This window comes from Schistocerca americana, chromosome 3 (assembly GCF_021461395.2).
Source record: "Schistocerca americana isolate TAMUIC-IGC-003095 chromosome 3, iqSchAmer2.1, whole genome shotgun sequence".
Taxonomy (NCBI): Eukaryota; Metazoa; Arthropoda; class Insecta; order Orthoptera; family Acrididae; genus Schistocerca; species Schistocerca americana.
The window spans coordinates 982,847,957-982,864,454 of NC_060121.1; the positions used below are offsets into that span (position 1 = coordinate 982,847,957).

General features: G+C 39.9%; 1 protein-coding gene across 1 annotated transcript in view; it reads left to right on the forward strand.

Moving 5' to 3' along the window:
• The window catches only part of LOC124605475 (intraflagellar transport protein 172 homolog), a 320,057-nt gene that overhangs the window by 164,595 nt on the left and 138,964 nt on the right, over nt 1–16,498 (forward strand). Inside the window, exon 16 of the mRNA XM_047137189.1 lies at nt 7,558–7,760. Within this exon, the coding sequence (XP_046993145.1) occupies nt 7,558–7,760 (203 nt within the window). The remainder of the gene's footprint in view (nt 1–7,557; nt 7,761–16,498) is intronic.

Below are 16,498 nucleotides of genomic sequence, written 5' to 3' on the forward strand. Positions count from 1 at the left end.
AAATTGGGCTAATTTTCTGTGGATCATTTTTCAGTCTCCTGCTTCTACCCATTTCTGCCATTTCTTTCCCAATCCCTATTATTATTTTCTCTTTATGACATCATATTATATTTCGTGTTTTCTAATGTTGCTTTTTCATTTTCTTCGACATATGCTTGTTGTTTCCTTTTTCCTTGTTTATTCCTCCTTTTAGCCCAACATAGACTGTCTTTGAAAGTGCCAATAGTCCTCTCAGCCACATCCATTTTCTTAGCTCTTCAAATTTAATCTCTTACTAAAATTTCAAATAAAATTTCAAATCAGATTTGCCATATTTTCTGGGATGTTGGGTGTATATTGACTGGCTTTCCCACTGTTTTTGTAAAAAACCTCAAATTATGTAGTAAAAATACAAAGATTTTTGAACAGTTCCCAACACAATATTGTACTGAACATGTTTGTGCCATGAGTGGCAAATGTGCAGTTTGTCATAGGTTGGTTTACAGTTTAGTATTTGTGTGTGGAATTTGTGTATTGTAGTTCCATTGGACTGATGGCAGTGTGACAAAGTAAGAGTTTCCTAGTGAGGTTGTTCTATGAATTTGTAGATTGTGTTTAAAAGACAGGAATATTGCAGGACAAAAGCCGAAGATTTGTGCCCTACAGGTAGAGTCTGAGACTGCAAAAATTGAGATAGAGCAGTTGGGGGGGGGGGGGGGGGGGGGGAGAAAGTGGGATGTGGGAAAATGTAACAAGAGATGGAAAATGGGGAATAGCTTGTGTAGTTTTGTTACTATGGAGCTAAAGGACAGATACAGCATTGTGCCTGTTGAAAGAGAGGAGCCTCATTAGCTGTAGAAGAAACTAGGGTGCAGCAGATCATCAATAAGAATTTACTAGAGAGGGATGACACTAAGATGAGTAGAGAAAGAAAGATCTTGCTGCTAGGTAAGTTGTACGGGGGAGGCCAACATGTTGTTGTTGTTGTGGTCTTCAGTCCTGAGACTGGTTTGATGCAGCTCTCCATGCTCCTCTATCCTGTGCAAGCTTTTTCATCTCCCAGTACCTACTGCAACCTACATCCTTCTGAATCTGCTTAGTGTATTCATCTCTTGGTCTCCCCCTACGATTTTTACCCTCCACGCTGCCCTCCAACACTAAATTGGTGATCCCCTGATGCCTCAGAACATGTCCTACCAACCGATCCCTTCTTCTGGTCAATTTGTGCCACAAACTTCTCTTCTCCCCAATCCTATTCAATACTTCCTCATTAGTTATGTGATCTACCCATCTAATCTTCAGCATTCTTCTGTAGCACCACATTTCGAAAGCTTCTATTCTCTTCTTGTCCAAACTATTTATCGTCCATGTTTCACTTCCATACATGGCTACACTCCATACGAATACTTTCAGAAATGACTTCCTGACACTTACATCTATACTCGATGTTAACAAATTTCTCTTCTTCAGAAACGCTTTCCTTGCCATTGCCAGCCTACATTTTATATCCTCTCTACTTCGACCATCATCAGTTATTTTGCTCCCCAAATAGCAAAACTCCTTTACTATTTTAAGTGCCTCATTTCCTAATCTAATTCCCTCAGCATCACCTGACTTAATTAGACTACATTCCATTATCCTTGTTTTGCTTTTGTTGATGTTCATCTTATATCCTCCTTTCAAGACACTGTCCATTCCAAGTCCTTTTCTGTCTCTGACAGAATTACAATGTCATCGGCGAACCTCAAAGTTTTTATTTCTTCTCCATGAATTTTAATACCTACTCCGAATTTTTCTTTTGTTTCCTTTACTGCTTGCTCAATATACAGATTGAACAACATCAGGGAGAGGCTACAACCCTGTCTTACTCCCTTCCCAACCACTGCTTCCCTTTCATGTCCCTCGACTCTTATAACTGCCATCTGGTTTCTGTACAAATTGTAAATAGCCTTTCGCTCCCTGTATTTTACCCCTGCCACCTTTAGAATTTGAAAGAGAGTATTCCAATAAACATTGTCAAAAGCTTTCTCTAAGTCTACAAATGCTAGAAACGTAGGTTTGCCTTTCCTTAATCTTTCTTCTAAGATAAGTCGTAAGGTCAGTATTGCCTCGCGTGTTCCAGTGTTTCTACGGAATCCAAACTGATCTTCCCCGAGGTTGGCTTCTACTAGTTTTTCCATTCGTCTGTAAAGAATTCGTGTTAGTATTTTGCAGCTGTGACTTATTAAGCTGATAGTTCGGTAATTTTCACATCTGTCAACACCTGCTTTCTTTGGGATTGGAATTATTATATTCTTCTTGAAGTCTGAGGGTATTTCGCCTGTTTCATACATCTTGCTCACCAGATGGTAGAGTTTTGTCAGGACTGGCTCTCCCACGGCCGTCAGTATTTCCAATGGAATATTGTCTACTCCGGGGGCCTTGTTTCGACTCAGGTCTTTCAGTGCTCTGTCAAACTCTTCACGCAGTATCGTATCTCCCATTTCATCTTCATCTACATCCTCTTCCATTTCCATAATATTGTCCTCAAGTACATCGCCCTTGTATAGACCCTCTATATACTCCTTCCACCTTTCTGCTTTCCCTTCTTTGCTTAGAACTGGGTTTCCATCTGAGCTCTTGATATTCATACAAGTCGTTCTCTTATCTCCAAAGGTCTCTTTAATTTTCCTGTAGGCGGTATCTATCGTAGCCCTAGTGAGATAGGCCTCTACATCCTTACATTTGTCCTCTAGCCATCCCTGCTTAGCCATTTTGCACTTCCTGTCGATCTCATTTTTGAGACGTTTGTATTCCTTTTTGCCTGTTTCACTTACTGCATTTTTATATTTTCTCCTTTCATCAATTAAATTCAGTATTTCTTCTGTTACCCAAGGATTTCTACTAGCCCTCGTCTTTTTACCTACTTGATCCTCTGCTGCCTTCACTACTTCATCCCTCAAAGCTACCCATTCTTCTTCTACTGTATTTATTTCCCCCATTCCTGTCAATTGCTCCCTTATGCTCTCCCTGAATCTCTGTACAACCTCTGGTTCTTTTAGTTTATCCAGGTCCCATCTCCTTAAATTCCCACCTTTTTGCAGTTTCTTCATTTTTCATCTACAGGTCATAACCAATAGATTGTGGTCAGAGTCCACATCTGCCCCTGGAAATGTCTTACAATTTAAAACCTGGTTCCTAAATCTCTGTCTTACCATTATATAATCTATCTGATACCTTTTAGTATCTCCAGGGTTCTTCCATGTATACAACCTTCTTTCATGATTCTTAAACCAAGTGTTAGTTATGATTATGTTGTGCTCTGTGCAAAATTCTACCAGGCGGCTTCCTCTTTCATTTCTGTCCCCCAATCCATATTCACCTACTATGTTTCCTTCTCTCCTTTTTCCTACACTCGAATTCCATTCACCCATGACTATTAAATTTTCGTCTCCCTTCACAATCTGAATAATTTCATCATACATTCCTTCAATTTCTTCGTCATTTGCAGAGCTAGTTGGCATATAAACTTGTACTACTGTAGTAGGTGTGGGCTTCGTATCTATCTTGGCCACAATAATGCGTTCACTATCAAGGTACCATGTGACAAGTATTTTAAAACCTAATGTTACAATACCAGAGAAGGAAAGTTGCCACTCACCATATTGTGGAGATGCTGAGTCACGTTAGTGACAGGAACAGTGGAGAGTCGGTCAAGGAAATGGTTGGTATCTTTTATATAGAAGGATAGGTTCCGGCTAATAGATTGAAAGTGTTGGGAACGGTAACCGGCCACAATGGGGCGTCCTGGGTGGTTGGGTTTATGGACTTTAGGGAGCATGTAGAAGGTGAGAGTGCGGGGAGTGGTAGGGGTAAGAAGAGAGATGGACTCTGGGGAGAGGTTCTGGGATCGGCCTAAGGATTTGAGTAGTGACTGGAGATCCTTCTGGATTACTGGAATGGTTTGTAGGTGGAAGTATCTGACAGCTGACGGAGTCATTCTGCCATGTAATCCTCGCGGATCAAAACAACACTGGTGGAGCCTATGTCTGCAGGTAGGATTATAAGGTTGGGATCAGTTTTTAGATGGTGGACTGCGGTTCTTTCTGCAGATGTAAGGTTAGTTTGCATATCGAGGGATTCGGGGAATGATGGTGAGGCAAGGTTCGAGGTTAAGAAATTCTGGAAAGTTAACAGGGGGTGGTTTGGAGGCAGTGGGGGTGGATCACAGTTGGAGGGAGGAATGAACTGAGTTAGGCAAGGTTCAATATTGGTCTTTGGTTGAGTTTGAATGGTCAGGTTGGTGGCGAAAAAGTGTTTCCACTGTAGGGACCCGGAGAAGGAGAGAAGGTCTTTAACTAGTCCTACATTGTTGAATTTGGGAGTGGGGCAAAAAGTGAGGCCTTTGGAAAGGACTGATATTTCTGTGGGGCTAAGGTTTCTAGAGGAAAGTTTCATAATGGTCTTGTGGGTCTGTTTAGGTGTTGGGATCTGTGTGGTGGTGGGAGGGAGTTTTGGAGGGTGGGGTGAGTGTAGTAGGTCAACAAGATAGGGTTTGTCAGCAGTGAGTGGGCATGGGGGAGGTTTGGACGTTGTTGTAGAAGTGGTGGACAGTGGTACTCCAAGGTGGGAGTAGGGTGAGCAGGATGGAGAGCTTTTTGAGGTCGCGTTGTGTATGTCGCTCAAGTTCCTGCAGGGCAAGAGTTTCAATGTGTGTTATGGGTTCCAGGAATTTGGGATTACATAGCAGGAGAATTTTGTGGATGGAGAGAAGGCACTGCAAGGAGGATTGGACTTGGTTGATATGGGTTTGCAGGACTATTTTGGTGAGGGCTAAGGATTGGCAGAACCTGAACAGGTGGAGGTCGTTGTGGAAGGGGGCGTGGCAACCAGAGATGGGTAATTCGATGGTAAGACCATTAGGGGTCATTTCATGAGCCAAGCAACAACACAGGAACAGTATGTGGGACTCGGATCTGACTAGGGATAAGGAAACTTTTCTGTATTGACGCAGATGGAAGGAGCAAAAAATGCAAAAAATTACGTAAGAAAGTAGAATTACATCCAAAAAATTACGCAAAAATACACCCAAATACATGTGAAAAGTACGAAAAGGACGAAATGTATGCACAGGGGGGGGAAATGAGGTGAAATCTAAGGAAGACAACGATAGTGGAAGGCGAAAACTCACTAAAATTGGTGAGAAGTCACAAGGGTCAAAGTAGGGAATAACTAATGATTAATAAATATATGTATATTACTATGAGTAGCAGCTTTGAGGGCGGATAAGTGTAAAGAAGGGGGACGGCAGGAGGTGGATTTAGTGGGTGTGAACAGGGATGGAACGGAGAAAGTGTGGGGGGTGGGGAGGGGTTCGTAGTTAGAGATGTAAGATCGTATGGCACTGGAAAAGTGCAGGGGATAACATGCAAAAATACGGGAACTGACACGGGGAGCGTGATCAGTTTGAAGGCTTAATTATATTGGCGGGAGTAATGTGGGACATAAGATGGTGCACCAACAATCAGCGTGGTCTTGAGGCTGTCTGTTGCATGTGGCTGAGATGGTTGATACAGTGTGGCTCATAAGTAGAGCATGCAGTGCGGTTCGTAAGGCAACAAGAGAAACACAGGAGAGAAAAGAAAGAAGGATGGACATAGTATAGCAATGCAAAAGAAAGTTGTTACAAAGGAAAGCAGCACAGGGTTAAGATTGAAGAAAAGCCATCAGGCAAAAATCAAACAATGGAAAATCCAGGATAGAATGTAACAATACCAGAGAAGGAAAGTTGCCACTCAAGATATAGCAGAGATGCTGAGTCGCGATAGGCACAACAAAGAGATTCACACAATTATAGCTTTTGGCCATTAAGGCCTTTGTCAGCAGTAAACACACATACACACACACACACACACACACACACACACACACACACACACACACTCACGCAAATGCAACTAGCACACATGTCTGCAGTCTCAGAGAACTGAAACCACACTGCGAGCAGCAGCACCAGTGCATGATGGTAGTGGCGACTGGGTGGCAGTAAGGAGGAGGCTGGGGCAGGGTGGGGGGTGGGGGGGATAGTATGGTGAGAGTCGCGGACAGTTAAGTGTTGCAGTTTAGATGGAGGGCAGGAGAGAAGGTGCAGAGGGGGGAGGGGGAAGTAGCAGAAGGAGATAAATAAAAAGAAATTAAAAGAATGGGTGTGGCGGTGAAATGACGGCTGTGTAGTGCTGGAATGGGAACGTGGAGGGGGCTGGATGGGTGAGGACAGTGACTAATGAAGGTTTAGGCCAGGAGGGTTACAGGAACGTAGGATGTACTGCAGGGGAAGTTCCCACCTGCACAATTCAGAAAAGTTGCTGTTGGTGGGAAGGGTCCATATGGCACAGGCTATGAAGCAGTCATTGAGAAAAGGGGTATCATGTTTGGCAGCGTGTTCAGCAGCAGGGTGGTCCACTTGTTTTTTGGCCACAGTCTCTCGGTGGCCATTCATGCGGACAGGCAGCTTGTTGGTTGTCATGCCTACATAGAATGCAGCACAGTGGTTGCAGCTTAGCTTGTAAATCACATGACTGGTTTCACAGGTAGCACTGTCCTTGATGGGATAGTTGATGTTAGTGACCGGACTGGAGTAGGTGGTGGTAGGAGGATGTATGGGACAGGTCTTGCATCTAGGTCTATTACAGGAGTATGAGCCATGAGGTAATGGTTTGGGAGCAGGGGTTGTGTAAGGATGGACGAGTATATGGTGTGGGTTTGGTGGACGGCGGAATACCGCGGTAGGAGGGGTGGGAAGGATAGTGGGCAGGACATTTCTCATGTCAGGGCATGACGAGATGTAATTCAGTTGCTCCAGTCCCGGATGGTACTGAGCTATGAGGGTAATGCTCCTCTGTGGCCGGACTGTGGGACTTTGGGTGGTGGTGGGAGACTGGAAAGATAAGGCATGGGAGATTTGTTTTTGTACAAGGATGAGAGGATAATTACGGTCAGTGAAGGCTTCAGGGAGACCACCCTCAGTATATGTTTTGAGAGGGACTGCTCATCACTGCAGATGCGATTACCAAGGGTGGCTAGGCTTTACAGAAGGGACTTCTTGATATGGAATGGGTGACAGCGGAAGGGGTGGCAGCTGTCGAAGTGGAGGTATTGCTGGTGATTAGTAGGTTTGATATGGATGGAGGTACTGATGTAGCCATCTCTGAGGTGGAGGTCAACATCTAGGAAGGTGGCTTGTTGGTTTGAGTAGGACCAGGTGAAGCAAATTGGGGAGAAGTTGTTGAGGTTCTGGAAGAATGTGAGTAAGGTGTCCTCACCTTCAATGCAGATAGCAAACATGTCATCAATGAATCTGAACCAGGTGAGGGGTTTAGGATTCTGGGTTTTTAGGGAGGATTCCTCTAGATGGCCCATGAATACTGATATTGACAATATTTCTTTTTTTGTCACATCAGTTCGTTATTTCAAAGGAGGCACATGCATTTGACATATATTTATACAATTTATATGCATCTTTGGATGAAGATTGTGTCAACCTATTGTGCTATTGAATAATTACTAGAATATAGCTTCTGTCACCTCCATATTGGTTAGATTGTTGCAGAATAATTATGAACTGCTACAAAATGAAGAAATTGTTTCAAGAGTGATCTCTGCTTTAGTGAAAGCTCAATTGTATGAGCAGGCTGGTGATCTGTGTGAGAAAGTAAATGACACAGAAAAAGCCTTCCAGTACTACAGAAGAGGAAATGCATTTGCGAAAGCTATTGAATTGGCACGATATGTGGCACCATCAGGTATGAGTTCAAGTACTTATAAAGTTTTTGTACCTTTATGTGGAAAAAATGTCCAAATGAATGTTAATATTTATGCACTTTGAAAATATCATGGATAAAAAATAATATTTCTGATATGGAATGTACTGGAATATTATTATATCATAAAATGTAAATATGAATTTGTTATGTTCCCTGTATAGGTGTAAGTATTTCCAGATTTGAGTTTTCCCAACTTTTCGTAGCTTTAACTTTTGCACCTGAAATAATGTATTATGACCATGTCATTGCAGCTGGATCGGACTTTTATGATATTACAGGTTTTGAGTATGTTGGAACTGAAATACCTCAATATGTATGGGACTCTCATTAATAAACACAAAGACTTCCTTCTGTTACTATCTCCATACATTGTCACAAAAATACAAAAACTTCTTCTATTCGAAGCTTTAAAACATAGGGAACACACATATAAATTGTGTTCTCAAACTGTGACATAAAATTGTAACATGAATGAATCTCATATGTCTTTTTTTTTGTTTCTGCACATATGTCGCACCATATTGTTACAGTGCATGCATTTGTTCTGGCATGTTGCATTACTTTAGCATGGGCTGATGATACATGGAACATACACAAAAGCCCACTTAGTTACTACTTTGTCTTGTGGAGTCTCACCTTGAACTTCTGGAGCAACATTCTGTACACTCGTAACATGCAAAAACAAATAACAAAACCACCAAACAGTTTCATACGCTTCATTAATAATTCACTATACTGTATAAATATCATGACCATCATTTGTCAGCCAAGTAGACAAAGAGGTACACATCAGTTTACTAGAGTGGTATGTAACACCACATACTCCCCCCGCTGAGACAGATGATGTCTGTGTGCATGTGCTTGCTTGTGTGAGTGAACGTGTATAAAATGTGTGTTTCCTTTTATGAAGAAAGCTTGGGCTGTAAGCTAAATGTGGGACAGTCTTTTAATTGCGCCTGTCTGCAACTCAGCCTGTCATCTTTATGGTGAGTAGCAGTCTTATCTTTTTCCTTTTATTGTTAATATTCACACCTGAAGTTTTTATGTTTTGATTCCTTTGGTACTTACTTCTAATATCATATGTAACATCACTGCTTAACTCTAGAGATTATGTCAGTAGGTTTTTGTTGATTTTCAGTTCAAAACTCATTTAATCGTATTCCTAATATCACACTCACAGCTTTTAATTGTTTATAATGGTAGTGTGATCATATATATGCCTCACATTTTTTCATCTTAAATCAAAGTATCATTTACCTTGAACAGTATCTTATTTTGTTTTGTTAGTACTTAGTGTTTGGTACTCCTTATCATCTGTTGCACGGAAGCATAGACACCAGCAGTTATAGTACATACTATTTGTTCATTTATTTACTTTTCTTTTGTATGTATACAACTCTTTATACCATTCTTATCCATAGCATTTATCTTCAATTCAATACAATACATACTTCAAACAGATCTAAACATTTAGTAAAATACTTATCAGAACCAAAATTCATTAATATAGGGGTTCTGCAAGGTGGCATATTAGGACCAATACTATTCCTGATATACATTATTGACTTTCCCAGTAGTGTTACTCAAGGTGAAAAAATACTCTTTGCTGATGACAGCAATATTATAGTTACTGAGAAAACAAGAGAACTCCTTGCCGAGAAAGCAAATGAAACTCTCAAGGAAGTTTATGATTGGTGAATAAGCAATAAAGTGACATTGAAAATAACTAATGCCATGAATTTCAGTTTGAACAGGGAAAAATGGCAATGTTAAATTAAATGTAGATAGCACCTGTATAGACTGTGTAATTTCTAGGAATGAATATTGATTCTCAGTTGAAGTGGTGTGAACACACAAAGGTACTTGCAAACAGAATGTCATCAGCATGTTATGTCCTTAAGAGTCCTATCATCAGCGTGTAACATGCAGTGTCTTTTAGTTACATATTATTCATATGTACACTCAGTTCTTAGCTGTGGCATTCTTTTTTGGGGAACAAACATACAAAATATGAACACAATTTTCAAACACCAGTAAAGAGCCATAAGAATAATAACCAAAAATACTAGTCAAGCTCATTGTAAATATCTGTTCAAAACACTGGGGATTTTAACTGCTCCATGTGAATACATTTACCAGTCAGCTGTACACATAAAATAACGTTGGTAACTACAACTCTGTCCATGGCCATGCAATAAGAGACAGACTCAACTTACATTTATCAAGAAAAAATAAACATAAAACTCAAAACAGCATTTTCTATCAAGGAATAAAACTGTACAATAAATTACCAAAAGAGATTAAAGAAATTTCAAAAATACACTTATTTATAAAGGCAGTTAAAAAGTACCTGTTATGCAATACATTTTATACATTGAAGGATTACTTAGATAAAACAGAGTAGGGGTTTGATAAAAAAAGTTATATAAATAAGTAATAATAATAATGATTATAAAACATCCAGCATTCCACATAACACCTTCACTTTATGTTTTTTCCGTCTTTTTTCCTTTCTAGAAATACTTACCCCCCAAGCTATGCATAGCACAATACTAACACCTCTTTCTCTTTCTGAGCTCCATATCTCGCTCATTATGGAAGGATGCTGACTCAGTTTTTCATGATAGCAAATGGGAAGTTGCGGTACAGAAAATGGCCCAGAGATCACCAGGATAGCAAATGGGAAGTTGCGGTACAGAAAATGGCCCAGAGATCACCAGTGTGTGTGTGTGTGTGTGTGTGTGTGTGTGTGTGTGTGTGTAGTGAGTGAAGTGTTATGAAGCAATGTGCATATAGGGTGTGCAATTTCATTTTATTTTATTACCTTCCTGTAAATCATTTACATGATGTAGGAGTTGTCACAACAAAGTTATCATACAAGTACAAGTACTGCAAAAATAATAATGGAATATCACTTTAAAGGCATTTTACAAGTACAAATTTGGACATATAAATTAAAATTTTTGGCAATAAATTTACACACAATCAGAGTACTCATCTATTTCGTAGAAAGTTTTGCTTAAAAAGGAATTTTTAAACTCAGTCTTAAATTTTAATATGCTATTTTCTTCATGTGCACTGGCAGAGCATTGTAAAGTTTTATTCCAAAATAACTTACATGCTTTTGGGTTTGTGTTGTCCTTACCCTTTCTGCATACAAATTCTTATGACTTCTTGTATTATAATTGTGGCAGTCTTCATTTGTATGTGGATTTTTTCATATGTGCTCTTGTACACAGAATGCTTTTAAATATATACAGTGATGGCATTGTGAGTATTTGTAGTTGTTTGAAAAGGAGCCTACAGTGAGTTCTTGGAGAATTATGTATTATGATTCGTATAGCTCTTTTCTGAAATTTGAAGATATCTATTAAGCTTGATTTTGTTTTACCCCAGAACACTATGCCGTAAGACACGATGGACTGAAAGCAAGCAAAATACACTAGTCTAGTACAGTCTGTGCTGCATACTCTAGATAATATCCTCAATGCAAAAAACACCGAATTGAGCCTGTGTGATAAATACTTGAGATGGTCTTTTGATCAATGTGCATGCCCAAAAACTTTGTGGGTTGCACACTCTCTATCTCCTCATCAATTAGTCTTAACTGGAGGTCCATATCTTGGGTTGCTTTGCCACACTGTATATATTTTTTTTTACTTAGCTTAATTGTTAACTCATTAGCATTAAACCATTGTTGTATATATATTTCAGGACTATGTCAGTTGTACTGTTTAATGATTTTTTATCATCACTTATAATTAAGCGCATGTCATCTGCGAACAACATTATTTTGGTGGAAGTATTTGGATTTTTTAAGTCATTTATATAAATCAAAAATAATAAGGGACCAAGAACACTGCCCTGAGGGACTCCTATTTCCAATTTCTTTGCATCTGAAACCCACTTGATTCTCTGATTTTTTATGTTATGCGATGATTTCTTCCACCTGACTTCTATCTTGAAAGTAATATTCAAACCATTGCCTTACAACTCGCCTTACACCTATTCGCTACATATTGTTTAACAGAATTTGGTGATTTACTGTATCGCACCCCCCATGAACCATGGACCTTGCCGTTGGTGGGGAGGGTTGCGTGCCTCAGCGATACAGATAGCCGTACCGTAGGTGCAACCACAACGGAGGGGTATCTGTTGAGAGGCCAGACAAACGTGTGGTTCCTGAAGAGGGGCAGCAGCCTTTTCAGTAGTTGCAAGGGCAACAGTCTGGATGATTGACTGATCTGGCCTTGTAACAATAACCAAAACGGCCTTGCTGTGCTGGTACTGCGAACGGCTGAAAGCAAGGGGAAACTACAGCCGTAATTTTTCCCGAGGGCATGCAGCTTTACTGTATGATTACATGATGATGGCGTCCTCTTGGGTAAAATATTCCGGAGGTAAAATAGTCCCCCATTCGGATCTCCGGGCGGGGACTACTCAAGAGGATGTCGTTATCAGGAGAAAGAAAACTGGCGTTCTACGGATCGGAGCGTGGAATGTCAGATCCCTTAATCGGGCAGGTAGGTTAGAAAATTTAAAAAGGGAAATGGATAGGTTGAAGTTAGATATAGTGGGAATTAGTGAAGTTCGGTGGCAGGAGGAACAAGACTTCTGGTCGGGTGACTACAGGGTTATAAACACAAAATCAAATAGGGGTAATGCAGGAGTAGGTTTAATAATGAATAGGAAAATAGGAATGCGGGTAAGCTACTACAAACAGCATAGTGAACGCATTATTGTGGCCAAGATAGATACGAAGCCCACACCTACTACAGTAGTACAAGTTTATATGCCAACTAGCTCTGCAGATGACGAAGAAATTGAAGAAATGTATGATGAAATAAAAGAAATTATTCAGATTGTGAAGGGAGACGAAAATTTAATAGTCATGGGTGACTGGAATTCGAGTGTAGGAAAAGGGAGAGACGGAAACATAGTAGGTGAATATGGATTGGGGGACAGAAATGAAAGAGGAAGCCGCCTTGTAGAATTTTGCACAGAGCACAACATAATCATAACTAACACTTGGTTTAAGAATCATGAAAGAAGGTTGTATACATGGAAGAACCCTGGAGATACTAAAAGGTATCAGATAGATTATATAATGGTAAGACAGAGATTTAGGAACCAGGTTTTAAATTGTAAGACATTTCCAGGGGCAGATGTGGACTCTGACCACAATCTATTGGTTATGACCTGTAGATTAAAACTGAAGAAACTGCAAAAAGGTGGGAATTTAAGGAGATGGGACCTGGATAAACTAAAAGAACCAGAGGTTGTACAGAGATTCAGGGAGAGCATAAGGGAGCAATTGACAGGAATGGGGGAAATAAATACAGTAGAAGAAGAATGGGTAGCTTTGAGGGATGAAGTAGTGAAGGCAGCAGAGGATCAAGTAGGTAAAAAGACGAGGGCTAGTAGAAATCCTTGGGTAACAGAAGAAATATTGAATTTAATTGATGAAAGGAGAAAATATAAAAATGCAGTAAGTGAAACAGGCAAAAAGGAATACAAACGTCTCAAAAATGAGATCGACAGGAAGTGCAAAATGGCTAAGCAGGGATGGCTAGAGGACAAATGTAAGGATGTAGAGGCCTATCTCACTAGGGCTAAGATAGATACCGCCTACAGGAAAATTAAAGAGACCTTTGGAGATAAGAGAACGACTTGTATGAATATCAAGAGCTCAGATGGAAACCCAGTTCTAAGCAAAGAAGGGAAAGCAGAAAGGTGGAAGGAGTATATAGAGGGTCTATACAAGGGCGATGTACTTGAGGACAATATTATGGAAATGGAAGAGGATGTAGATGAAGATGAAATGGGAGATACGATACTGCGTGAAGAGTTTGACAGAGCACTGAAAGACCTGAGTCGAAACAAGGCCCCCGGAGTAGACAATATTCCATTGGAAATACTGACGGCCGTGGGAGAGCCAGTCCTGACAAAACTCTACCATCTGGTGAGCAAGATGTATGAAACAGGCGAAATACCCTCAGACTTCAAGAAGAATATAATAATTCCAATCCCAAAGAAAGCAGGTGTTGACAGATGTGAAAATTACCGAACTATCAGCTTAATAAGTCACAGCTGCAAAATACTAACACGAATTCTTTACAGACGAATGGAAAAACTAGTAGAAGCCAACCTCGGGGAAGATCAGTTTGGATTCCGTAGAAACACTGGAACACGCGAGGCAATACTGACCTTACGACTTATCTTAGAAGAAAGATTAAGGAAAGGCAAACCTACGTTTCTAGCATTTGTAGACTTAGAGAAAGCTTTTGACAATGTTTATTGGAATACTCTCTTTCAAATTCTAAAGGTGGCAGGGGTAAAATACAGGGAGCGAAAGGCTATTTACAATTTGTACAGAAACCAGATGGCAGTTATAAGAGTCGAGGGACATGAAAGGGAAGCAGTGGTTGGGAAGGGAGTAAGACAGGGTTGTAGCCTCTCCCCGATGTTGTTCAATCTGTATATTGAGCAAGCAGTAAAGGAAACAAAAGAAAAATTCGGAGTAGGTATTAAAATTCATGGAGAAGAAATAAAAACTTTGAGGTTCGCCGATGACATTGTAATTCTGTCAGAGACAGCAAAGGACTTGGAAGAGCAGTTGAATGGAATGGACAGTGTCTTGAAAGGAGGATATAAGATGAACATCAACAAAAGCAAAACAAGGATAATGGAATGTAGTCTAATTAAGTCGGGTGATGCTGAGGGAATTAGATTAGGAAATGAGGCACTTAAAGTAGTAAAGGAGTTTTGCTATTTGGGGAGCAAAATAACTGATGATGGTCGAAGTAGAGAGGATATAAAATGTAGGCTGGCAATGGCAAGGAAAGCGTTTCTGAAGAAGAGAAATTTGTTAACATCGAGTATAGATTTAAGTGTCAGGAAGTCATTTCTGAAAGTATTCGTATGGAGTGTAGCCATGTATGGAAGTGAAACATGGACGATAAATAGTTTGGACAAGAAGAGAATAGAAGCTTTTGAAATGTGGTGCTACAGAAGAATGCTGAAGATTAGATGGGTAGATCACATAACTAATGGGGAAGTATTGAATAGAATTGGGGAGAAGAGAAGTTTGTGGCACAACTTGACCAGAAGAAGGGATCGGTTGGTAGGACATGTTCTGAGGCATCAAGGGATCACCAATTTAGTATTGGAGGGCAGCGTGGAGGGTAAAAATCGTAGAGGGAGACCAAGAGATGAATACACTAAGCAGATTCAGAAGGATGTAGGTTGCAGTAGGTACTGGGAGATGAAAAAGCTTGCACAGGATAGAGTAGCATGGAGAGCTGCATCAAACCAGTCTCAGGACTGAGGACCACAACAACAACAACAACAACAACTGTATCGCAAGATGTAGATAGGTCTAAGTTAATTCCCGCAACATATTTTTTATTGTCAAGATTCCTGACAGTCTCTTCAGTATATGCAGGGATAGCTGATTCTGTGTTGTGGCCCGAGAGAAAGCCATGTTGATTGCAGTTCAGAAGTTTGTATGGATCTAAGTAATTTATGATTCTGGTTTTCATTAATTTCTCTAGAAGGGAGAAGGGATATTGGTCTATAATTTTGTAACTTGTGTGGATCTCCTTTTTTAAACAGCAATCTAAGCTTAGAGATTTTCAACCTCTGAGGAAACACTCCTTTGCTGAAAGACAAATTGGCAATATGTACCTGGGGCTTTATTTTTTAAATTGGTCTAAACTTGTAAATACTTTGACATGTCCTATATCCTTGTAAAAAGAGATATACAGATGAAAAAGCTACTACTACTACTACTACAATACCATTTCCTTTACTCTTTCAGTTCTAGATATAAATGAAAATTTCTTAATGACAAGCAGTTCATAATTTGTCAGCACTGATTCTTACTGATATTTTTGTCTCTTTTGGTCACTGCAACCAAACAGTTGGAGTAACATATTGCGTAACTAGTAACTTTTGAGTTTTGTGTGCCACAGTTTTTCTAACTCCCAAATACTGATAATGGTCAGCACACAGAATTCGTGCACTTACCTCATTCTTGGCAATTCTCTCACATAGTATAATTAATTGATCATTACAACTCAGGTAGACTTCTCTAATCTACCGTTTTAAAAGTAAGACCAAAATCTTTAGTATTTTACCTCTGTAGAAACTGTTACATATAACACCTCTTTCCTCACACATCATTCAACACTACTCACAGCAATGGTGTCCCTATATATATTTCTCCCTTTCCTCACCACAGGTGTAGCTACACTTCACTTGGTTCGCATACCCATCTTGCTTGTAATTTTACATGTTTCTTCTTTTCTCTCTACCCATTTATTTTGAGATAAATTTGATCATATCTTATTATGACCCTGTACATGATTACTTGGCTTTCTTTCTTTTTGTGTCTTAAGTAATCCTCTATTCCACTTTAGCTAGTAATATGACTTATCAGTGTCTCATTGTTTTTAATATTTTTTTGATCTTGAATTACTCATAATCCAAACCGGTGCCAACTTAAGTGGATATGGATGTTCACAATACCTTTTTGCTCTAATTCGGGTGTTAGCTAATTATCAAACATAATCTAAACTCAATACTTCGCTCTTCCCCTCCTCAGTGTGACATCGCTAACAGATGCACATTATATTATCAGGTGAATGTATGAAAGTTACATCCCAGACTGTCTCCCCTGAGTCTGTCTCTCTCCTCACCCCTACCACTCCCTGCTC